We start from the raw sequence: 10,807 nt of genomic DNA on the forward strand, positions 1-10,807 counted from the left end.
AACGTCTCGAAATCACTGGTGACATGTAAACCTCCTGCCAGCTTTAGCCAGGCCATGGGATCCCATACTTCCTGAACCACCTCGTATTGACTGACTCATCTAGTTATGATGGCCAAGGCCCGATAGAGAGCAGGGCCTAGAGGGTGGGGATTAGTGGGGCCTACCAGGTAGCTTTAGCCAGGTTACAAAGGAGGGATTTTACCTTGCTGTTGGGATGTGTGTTATCCTGGCGCTGAGCCAGGCTGCATGTCTCCCAGCAAGGGGGTCAGTCAACACCCAGGAGGGACTTTCCTTGCAACCTAGCACTTAAGACTCTGCGCTTCCGACATAGGAGACACAGGTTCAATTCCTGGTCAGAGAATTAGGCTCCCAAATGCTGGGTGGCATGCCAAAAAAAAATCCAACAAAGTGAGAGCCCCCTCCTGCTCAGAGGAGGCCCTGGTCTAGGCAGTGCCAGGGACAGAGGGTCCTCCTGTGGCAGGAGAGGAAGAGGAGAGGGCTGCCTGGAAGGGTGACCCCACATCTGAGGCCCCAGGGAGCGTGGGGCGGTCTAGCTGACAGGAGGGCTAGCAGGGTGGCCAGCACAGCTGGGTGAGGGGTTGCAGGTGGTAGGAAACAAGGCTGGAGGGCACTCCTTCCACCTCTCAGCCTCCACTCTGCCCCGGGCAGCAGTGCAGAAGAGCAGGCCCTTCTGCTTGCAAAGGAAAGGCTGAGACAGAGAATGGGAAGGAACATGGTGGGGCTTCAGAGAATCCAGGGCTGGGACTTCCCTAGTGCTCCAGTGGCTAAGACCCCATGTTCCCAATGCAGGGGGCCCCGGGTTCGATCCCTGGTTAGGGAACTTGATCCCATATGCTGTAACTAGAAGATCTCTCAGGCCATAACAAAGGTTGATGATCCTGCAAGCTGTAACTGAGACCTGGCGCAAATAAAAATAAATATTAAAAAAGAGTCCAGGGCTGCTCAGACGTCTGTCCCACAGACAGGCTGGCAGGCTCCTCCTTCCTCACCCTCTAGGCCCTGCTCTCCACCAGGTCTGGCCCTCGTAACTAGATGAGGCAGTCAACATGAGGTGGTTCAGGTACTATGGCAGCCCATAGGATGGCCAGCTGCCACCTGGAGAACTTCAGGGAAGGCTTCCTGAAGGAGGTGGTGCTTAAGCTAGAGTTCAAAAGTTTCCAGAACAAGCCTGATAGAGGGGGGCATTCCAGGCATGTGCAAAAGCAGGGAGCTCAGAGGTCACAAGCCATGCCCAGGGACACACCAGGAGCTCCACAGAGCAGGCCTGTGGGAACAAGCCAGATAAGGTGACAAACGCTCCTTCAGGAGACCAGAGCCCCATCCCAGGCCTGGCCCTCACACTGAGAGATCATGGGGCCCAGAGTTAGGGGGTCAGTTCAGTCTAGTCGCTCAGTCATGTCTGACTCTTGGAGACCCCATGGACTGTAGCACACCAGGCCTCCTTGTCCATCACCAACTCCTGGAGTTTGCTCAGACTCACGTCCATCGTGTCAGTGATGCCATCCAGCCATTTCATCCTCTGTTGTCCCCTTCTCCTCCTGCCTTCAATCTTTCCCAGCGTCAGGGTCTTTTCCAATGAGTCAGTTCTTTGCATCAGGTCACCAAAGTATTGGAGCTTCAGTTTCAGCATCAGTCCTTCCAACGAATATTCAGGACTCATTTCCTTTAGGATGGACTGGTTGGATCTCCTTGCAGTCCAAGGGACTCTCAAGAGTCTTCTCCAACACCACAGTTTGAAAGCATCAATTCTTTGGCACTCAGCTTTCCTTATGGTCCAACTCTCACATCCAAACATGACTACTGGAAAAACCATAGCTTTGAATAGATGAACCTTTGTTGGCAAAGTAATGTCTCTGCTTTTTAATATGCTATCTAAGTTGGTCACAGCTTTTCTTCCAAGGAGCAAGTGTCTTTTAATTTCATGGCTGCAGTCACCATCTTCAGTGATTTTGGAGCCCCAAAATATAAAGTCTATCACTGTTTCCATCCTTTCCCCATCTATTTGCCACGAAGTGATGGGACTGGATGCCATGATCTTAGTTTTTTGAATGCTGAGTTTTAAGCTAGCTTTTTCACTCTCCTCTTTCACTTCCCACCAATAAGTGGGAATGGACCTGCTGACTCCAAGGCTCCAGGCAGCCTGTGTCTCAGACCCCAGGGCCTCAGCCTGGTCCTGTGGCTTCACCAGCCCCTCTTGCCAGCAGGGTGCCCCGCGGACCCATGGGCCTAGCACCTTTGACCTGCAGATGAAGTTTGTGTGTGGCCAGTGCTGGAGGAACGGACAGGTGGTTGAGCCCGACAAGGACCTCAAATACTGCAGCGCCAAGGCACGGCACTGGTGAGCCGGGCGCCACGCAGGGGCATGGGCAGTGTGGGGCAAGCGCCACGGGTGAGGAAGCCGGGCTCTCCGTGGAGGTCACACAGCCCGCTGTGTCCTGCAGCTGGACCAAGGAGCGGCGGGTCCTCCTGGTGATGTCCAAGGCCAAGAGGAAGTGGGTGTCGGTGCGGCCGCTGCCGTCCATTCGCAACTTCCCACAGCAATACGATGTGAGCGCCAGGGCAGGGTGCAGGGTGGCATCGGGGCTTCAGATGTGGGGCTGTGGGGCCCAGGAGGGCTTGCCCGCTGGCTGGGGCCATGACACCGTCCAGCAGAACTCAGCAGACTCTCTCCACGCCCCCCGCAGCTCTGCATCCACGCACAGAACGGCCGCAAGTGCCAGTACGTGGGGAACTGCTCCTTTGCACACAGCCCGGAGGAGAGGGACATGTGGACGTTCATGAAGGAGAATAAGAGTGAGTGGGCGGGGTGGGGCGGGGCTGACCTGGACACCCCCACTCAGCAGGCCCCAGGGCACCCACTGAACCTCACTTTGTTGCCAGGGCCCTGCCGCGGGCCATGCCCTCTCTGGGTTTCCAGTGGACCAGGCAGCCCTGCAGCTGGGGTCCCGCAGGGGTCGTGGGACAGAGTGGAGAGAGGATCTGTGCTCACCAGGCCCTCCATCCCCTCTTGCCCACCAGTCCTGGACATGCAGCAGACCTATGACATGTGGCTGAAGAAACACAATCCTGGGAAGCCAGGGGAAGGGACGCCCGTCGGTTCACGGGAAGGGGAGAAGCAGATCCAGATGCCCACGGACTACGCCGACATCATGGTAACGCCCTCCCACCCGCCCACCCAGGGCCTGGTCCTAGCCTGACCCGGCAGGGCCAAGGGGAGGGCCTCAGTCTCCCCGGAGAAGCGGTCTGGGCAGAGGGGCGAGGAGTGGGCACCCACAGTAGCCGTGTCCCCAGATGGGGTACCACTGCTGGCTCTGCGGCAAGAACAGCAACAGCAAGAAGCAGTGGCAGCAGCACATCCAGTCCGAGAAGCATAAGGAGAAGGTGTTCACGTCTGACAGCGACGCCAGCGGCTGGGCCTACCGCTTCCCCATGGGCGAGTTTCGGCTCTGCGACAGGTGACCCCGGGGAGGGCCGGGCCGGGGGGGCCAGGGTGGCAGGGCCTGGCGGGCTGTGGGGTGGCCGGCTCCGGTTCTGCTTGGCCAGGGAGGTGGCAGACGGGGGTGGCGTGTCCAGAAACAGCCGCTCCTGGCGTGAGGACCACGGCAGCATTGGAGGCAGGGACCGCTCCTCCTGGTGTGAGATCCTTGGGGAAGGCTGCTGTCCTGGGGCTGACGCTGCTGGGGAGAGGCTTGTGGGGGGGAAGGCAGGGAATGGGAACTTCCAGCCCCAGGCCAGGCAGCCTGTGGAGGCCAGGGCACAGGGCTTGGGCAGTGAGCCTCCTGCTGCCCGCAGGCTGCAAAAGGGCAAGGCCTGCCCGGACGGGGACAAGTGCCGCTGCGCTCACGGGCAGGAGGAGCTCAACGAGTGGCTGGACCGGCGTGAGGTTCTGAAGCAGAAGCTGGCCAAGGCCCGCAAGGACATGCTCCTGTGCCCACGGGACGACGACTTCGGCAAATACAACTTCCTGCTGCAGGAGGACGGGAACGCCCCTGGTGCTGCCCTGGAGGCCCCCTCCACTGCCGCCGGCACCGGGGACTAGGCCAGCTCTCGGCCACGGGTGAAGTCCTAGGATCAGGGGCCAGGGGTGGGAGCAGAGCACCTGTTAGGAGGACTGGGGCCAGCCAGGGCTGGGGGTGGGGGGCATTGGGCAGCCCCCCACCCCGGGGCCCCATCCATCCTCTCTGCCCCCTCCCCCACCGCCGCCCCAGTGCATACCCAGGTGCACGAGCTGCAGCCTGCCCCCCACCCCTCGGTCCCAGGGTTCTCATCCTACTGAAGCCCTGGGCAGTGCCTCCCTTCCCCGACCCCAGCTCTCCTGGTTGTGGAGGGAGGGGTCTGGCTGACCCCTCCAACTTCAGCCTACAGCTTTAACTTCTGTCTGCTCCTCAAGGGGGCCCAATGCTCAGGGCTGGGGAGCCTGGGGTCCCCCACTTGAATCTGCAGCAGGAGGGTCCTTCTCCCTGCCCCACTCCCACCCAAACCTCCCCGCCCCTGGGGGCAGATCAGGACACAGCAAGGGCAGGAGGCCCCAACTAGCTTTAAAACACAGCCCCAGGACAGGACTGGAGACACTGCACAGGTCACTTAACCCTCTGGGGCCTCAGTTCCCCTCTGGTTGGAAGAATGGGAGCTGCTGGACTTCATGGTCTCTGCAGCCTGACTGGGGAGACTGGCTCTCTGCTGAGGCCATCCACCCAGCCCTTCTTCCCTGTGGGCCACCGAATGTAGATTGTAGATCATCGGAGCCTTCAGAGATAACACATCCCCAACCCCCATTTTGGAGCTAGAAAAACTGAGGCCTAGGAGAGAGGAGTGATCTGCCCAGCATCCCCAGCGCACGGCACGGCACAGCTGGGACGCACATGTGGTCACAAGACTCAGGGCCAGTTACCAGCTGGAACCTCCAGGCTCTCGGCAGGGATGGGACAGTCTCTGAATCATCAGCTGGGGTCCCAGGCAGCCCCACCCAGGAGTGGGTCATGTCCACGCCCTGTAGAGGGACAGTTCCCTCTGAGGATGGTTGGAAGGAGTGTAGCTGTGAAGGTCACTTCCCTATGGCCTGCTCCAGAGAGGTGGTACCTGGCAGGGTGCTTGTGGGCTCAGGTTCTGCACAAGGTCCTAGGGGGGAGGGGACTGGGAGGGTGGGCAGTCATGGAACATGGGGAGAAGGAAGACTTGACCATGGGCACTATGGGCTGCTCCAGGATCGGACACAGCCCCTCTTTCTTAGGGACTCAGCAGAGTCCTTCCATCTTCTCCCCTCAATCCAGACATACAGTTAGGACCTTCCATCCCAGCCCCTCCCTGATCCCGGCCCTGCCAGCTGCCTGGGACCCCAGATGACCCCCAACTCCCACCCGCCTCCCCCCACCAAGCCCTCTCCCATCCCTCCTGTCTGATGTGTCTGCGTGCACCCCCTCTTCTCCCTCCCAACCCCCGTGGGCACCCAGCCTCCCCCGGTTCCCTAGACATTCCAGAACGCCCCACACCATTGGCACAAGAGGTGGGGTCCCCCGGAGGGAGCCGAGGACCGAGGCTGGAGTCAGCGGTGTGGGGTGGGGGGTGAGACAGAGAGAATGGAATACCCTTTATTTCCCCTCAAACAAGAATTTCGAGTGTGCGACGATATGATGACGGGCACCCTGGGCCGCGGAGAACCCCGTTCTCGCTGCCGCTGCCCAACCTCTTCCTAATAATTGTGGCATGCATCTTTCCTCTCCCTGCCCCTCCCCCCAGCAGGCCAGCACTGCGGAGTCTGGGTGCTGGTGGCGCGGCTGGAGGGGGAGGAGAGACTCGAGGTGGGGGCCGTGGCTGTGAATGTTGATGACACTTGTTTTCCCTGATCCGTGCCGTTGCAGTCTGTCGTCACCAGCCTTGTTTTTAGTGTGTATATATGTCGCCCCCGTGATGCATATATACACAGGTATTAAATATATCGCTCTATATAATATTATATATGTGTGTGGTATCCGAGGAATCACTTCTAATGATAAAGAATGAGGGCTAAAGATAAAGCATTTGGCCAGAAAATGCAGCCATCCTGGCATAATGAGGAGGGCTTTTCGGGGTCAGCAAGCCTTTTGCAAGGATTGAGGGACCAGAGCGGGGTGGGGGGGGCAGGTAATTTGGGCAGCAGGGGCAGAAGTGGTCCCTGCCTGGGCTCAGCTCTGCCTCAGAGCTACCAGACCACCCCAGCCAAGTGGGGAGGGAGCATGCATGCTCAGGGAAAGAGAAGGACTTGGTGTCTGTCTCCCACCCAAAGAAATAGGGTTAGAATCCAGATTTTTCTTCTTCTCCAACCTGTTATCCATGCAGAGGGCCCTGGGATGTTGGGAGCGCCCTGGTCTGGCCAGAGCTGGATTCCCCCATGGGGCTGGAAGTGAGCCAGAGGCAGGCAGGGAACAGGAGGTGGGGGTGGGAGACAGGTGTGCACTCTGAATGATGAGTGTGTTTATTTCAGTTCTGACCCCGACCTAGAGGCTCAGAGAGTTGGAGCGGGCCTGTGCCCCCCTCAACCGGCAGGCAGGGACTAGACATCATGGCAGATATGGCGAAGAGGGGACAGGCACCCTTGATGTGAGGGTCCCTTAGGGATGGGGCCGGGAGGAAGGCTGTGTTTTTCAGGTGGGCAGTAATCAACTTAATGGTCCTTTAAAAATGTCTGTGTATTAAAAATTTAAGAATACCACACTTTAATATTAAATATTCATAAGGTCTAGTATCTTGATAATAATGTAGATGTTTTAATAACAATTTTTGTCCTTCTTAAAATAAAATGAAAGAAACTTGCTTCTTTTAGCCTTTGTTCTAGAAAATAAACATGTGCACTTTGACCTCTGTCCCCGAGGTGTCACTCCTGTTCCTCCCTTCCTAGCGCTTGTGTCAGGGGGCCCTTGTGGGGCAGAGCTGGCTGGCTGGCTGGCACAGGGCATGCCCCAAGGCAGACATTCTGAGGGGTGAGGGGCAGAAGGTCTGTGTCCTCGTGCAAACAGGGCAGCCTGGCTGACCCCGGGTCACACAGAGCCTCGCTGGCAGGGACAAACTATGCTCGGTTTAAGTGGCCCCAGGGGTCACACTTTGCTGGGTCTTCTGCAGCCTGTCTGCTCATGGCCTCTGTGTGGGGACTCCAGCTGTACCCATACTTTCCTGCTTTTACCCTGTGCTATCTCTGTGCCCTTTTTGGGGGTGGCTTATTCCAGAAAGGTAAGGGGCTCTGACGCGCTTTGGAACGTGAGCCTCTGTGCAGCCTGGACTCCTCGGGGCCTGAGGGAGGTCTGAGTCACATGGGACCAGCTTCCTCATCTTTAAGAGACAGCAGAATGGATCAGGGATTCTCAGTTGGGGACCCCTGTATCTGCCGGAGGCCCTTTTGCAAATCTCCTGGATTGTGTGTGGCTGCAGGTGATGGAAGGGGTCCTGATGGGAGCAGCCATATACAATTGAGAGTAAGCTCTCACCAGACAATTTCAAACTACAGGGTGCAGTGGCTCCAGGGACAGAGGTCGAAGGTCTATGAATCCTCTGAGGACTGGGAATCATCTGGACTGGGTACTCAGTAGGGGCTCAGATGCTTGATAAATGACCAGATGAATAACAGGAGCAGCTGACTTGATGGAGCACCTTCTGCACGCCAGGCACTGTGGATACAGCAAGTCTGTCTCTATAGCAACCTGCACATTTGGAGTCCACATCTCAGCTCACAGAGGTTCTGTGAAGGGTTCCAAGGACCCTCAGAAAAGAGACAAAAAAGATGGAGGACCAGTGACAACTGGGTGATCAGCAAGGTCCCTTCAGCACTGGCGTTCTGGGGTTCTCAGCACCCCTGGATGCACTGTGAAAAATCTGAGGGGTATGGCAAGGTCCAGCTCCCGGGAGAAAATGCAGACCCGTCCTCAGGCTGAAGAGATCGTTAACATGCATCAGAACCTCCATTAAACTTAGAAAGTCAAAGAATAAGATAAGCAGTACTTCAGTGAACCTAGTGGACTAAATTCTTAGATTCTCATAAATTCCTCTGAATTCTCATCCAGTTCTCTCTTAGCTCAGGTTGGTGGGCATTAGCTGAACACTCGTGCCATCTCAGATCTTACGGATACAACAAGATGATAGACAAAATGTGGCCTTCCTGGAATCCAGTCTGCCGGGGGGAGATGGGCCTGTAGGGAAGAGTGTAGGATGATGTGACAGACACAGTGGTGGGAGACACCAGGTGCCACGGGAGGTACCACATCCACGCAGGGGAGCTGGTGAGGGCTTCCTGGGGGGAGGTGAGCCTGGACTTGAGCCTTAAAAATATTAGATCATAGTAATCAATGTGTACTTATTGCTCTGCATCTACCCTTTTCTTGATTGCATTTCACATGTGCATCTCCACGTGTGACATGTAACCTAGAAATGCCCAATGTAACCTAGATATTTACGGTCAGTGGCTTCATTCATCAAGGTGCCCGAGCTGGCTTGAGCTAAGTAACCCAGATATTGAATGTAGGCCCATTGCTGGCCTTTGGTCCTGTGGTTAGGGCCTACCGTGCGTGCGTACTGCCATCACCATGGTTCTCCAGCTCCTCCTTCCTGCCTCCGGGGAAGCTGCTTGTGAGAGGCTGCCTGGGCACCTAGGGGGCTCTGCCCAAACTGCACGCACATACAGCCCCCACCAGGACAGCCACCAGACCCGTGAGCCAGGAGACCCAAGGCATGCAGGCCCCTCTGGACATGTCCAGGTTTCCATGTGCCGCCCCTCCCCTGCCTCTGCACGCCCCCCCAGCCGCCTGACCCAGCGTCCTGCTGATGTGGCCCCTGTGTGAGCCATGTGTGATGCTGCCAGCTGGACACCCTGGCTGTGAGTGGGGGTGCCACGTGGACTGACTTTCCATGGCATGAAAATTCCCTAAGGGCAGGGCCTGGCTTGGCCCGGTCTGTTATTTAGCTTTGAATTCCTTACAAGGCCTAGGCTGGTGCCAGGTAGGCAGTGAGCAATCATCCACAGTCTTAGAGGCTTCATACATTCGTGCATCGGAAAGGGTCTGACAGGAACGAACTTCCTAGAACGGAATAGCACGCAGCAGGCGGGCACATTTGAGACACGTAGGGACTTCCCGCTGCCTCCCAAATCACCCTCTGTGGGCATGTGGCCACTCACCACTGGGGTAAAGCCAGCTTGGCACATGAACTTGTTACTGGGCCAACAGACAGTTAATGCACCGACTTAGCCCCAGCCCCAGCCTGCAAGTCACAGGTTAAACTGAGGCAATGTGCACAGCAGGTCCTCCACACTCAGCCCCTACCCCTCCGGGGTCACAGAGGAAAGGGAACTAGGAGGATAAATAGGAAATTAAATCTGTTATGAGGAAGGGGAACGGGGCTGGAAATGACACTCCTGAAGTGCACCTTTATCAAAAGCTTTGAGCTTTGAGCCACATACTGTTTTTTGTATTCAATAATGGAAATTAATTTTTAATTTGGGGAAAGAACATGGTTTTGGGAGGGCTATTAGGGTGGAAAGGGCTTCCCAGGTGGCTCAGCAGTAAAGAATCCGCCAGCACAGGAGATGTGGGTTCGATCCCTGGATCAGGAAGATCCCCTGGAGGAGGAAAAGGCAACCCAATCCAATATTCTTGCCTAGGAAATCCCATGGACAGAGGAGCCTGGCAGGCTACAGTCCATGGAATCATGAGAGCTGGACACAACTGAGTACCACACATACGTGCTCACGTTAGGGTGGAAAAGAGGGTAATTGGGGAATAAGCTGGGGGCTGTTGAGAAAAGGAGAGGCTCGAAGGCATCCTGACGTATGTGCTGTTTGGGCAAAATGGAATTTTGGAAAGTGGGGAAGGATGACATAGAAATCAGCTACAAGTGCAGGGAACCAAAGGCTTATTGCACCCAAACCCGGAGTGTGAGACAGAACCAGAGCTGAAAGGAGCCATGAAGGTCGCCACATTTGGTGGTTTTGGAGCTGAGACTCCAAAGAGCAGCACAGCTTGTTCAAGATGCTACATCAGTGTATGGAGGGGAGGAGCCCGCCACTGGCCCCCCCACCTCCCCTGCTCTGCCAAGGCTGGTGTCGGTCTTTGTGGAGACTGCCATACAGAATCATGGCTTCAACCTCACGTTCAAGTAAGTGGCCCAGGGACCACAGGGGCCAGTGTCCTGGTGAGAGGGCCAGGGAGGGGACTGTGGCAAACAGCCAGTTGCTGCCCAAGCCCCCAGGCTGGGGCAGAGGCTGAGAAGCAGGACGGCGACCCAGGAAGAGCCTGAGCCAATCTGCGGGGCCGCTCCCCTTCAGTGGCGCCTACTCTGCCTGCCTGCCAGTACCTGTCCGCTGGGCACCTGCCTCATCACCCCCTCCCCCCCGTCCCGGAAGGCCAAATGGATCTCAGGCTGCAGATCCCTTAGAAGAACAGGCTTCAGGCTCTGCAGATAGCGTAAAGCCCCAATTACCCGTGCCACACACACACTGTGTGCCTTGCAGGGCACGTGTACATGTACACAGCCTATAGACCAGCATCGAAACACGCCAACACCCCCTCGAGACTCACAAGCTCGCAGGTAAGTGCGTGATGCCCACTCGTGGGCCTGTGCTCGCCAACACAGTACATCCTCTGTGCCCAGCTGCCTGTGACCGGGGTCGCAGGTTCCCGCGGGGCCAGGCCTCTGGAGCTTCTCTGCCGAGTGGGCCTGAGTGTGCAGTGCACGCTCGCTGTGGGCGGGCAGCCAGCTCACTGTTCTCACCTGGCAGGCCCGGCTCTGGCTCCCAGCCTGGGGGAGAACTTCCCTTTGCAAAGTT

The 10,807-nt window shown here is 57.0% G+C and overlaps 1 protein-coding gene across 12 annotated transcripts in view; it reads left to right on the forward strand.

The window, feature by feature from the left end:
* Positions 1 to 6,854, forward strand: part of ZC3H7B (zinc finger CCCH-type containing 7B) — a 56,251-nt gene extending 49,397 nt beyond the window's left edge. For 6 of the 12 annotated variants that reach the window (XM_081587644.1, XM_081587646.1, XM_081587648.1 and 3 more), the window contains 6 exons: positions 2,223 to 2,359; positions 2,463 to 2,568; positions 2,706 to 2,814; positions 3,040 to 3,173; positions 3,313 to 3,476; positions 3,814 to 6,854. In XM_081587644.1, the coding sequence (XP_081443770.1) occupies positions 2,223 to 2,359; positions 2,463 to 2,568; positions 2,706 to 2,814; positions 3,040 to 3,173; positions 3,313 to 3,476; positions 3,814 to 4,060 (897 nt within the window). In that variant the 3' untranslated portion in view covers positions 4,061 to 6,854. The remainder of the gene's footprint in view (positions 1 to 2,222; positions 2,360 to 2,462; positions 2,569 to 2,705; positions 2,815 to 3,039; positions 3,174 to 3,312; positions 3,477 to 3,813) is intronic. The other 6 variants (XM_081587645.1, XM_081587647.1, XM_081587650.1 and 3 more) reach the window with 3 other exon arrangements.
* The last annotated feature ends 3,953 nt before the right edge of the window (positions 6,855 to 10,807 follow it).

This window comes from Giraffa tippelskirchi, chromosome 4 (genome assembly GCF_054371585.1).
Source record: "Giraffa tippelskirchi isolate mGirTip1 chromosome 4, T2T-mGirTip1v1.2.pri, whole genome shotgun sequence".
Classification (NCBI taxonomy): Eukaryota; Metazoa; Chordata; class Mammalia; order Artiodactyla; family Giraffidae; genus Giraffa; species Giraffa tippelskirchi.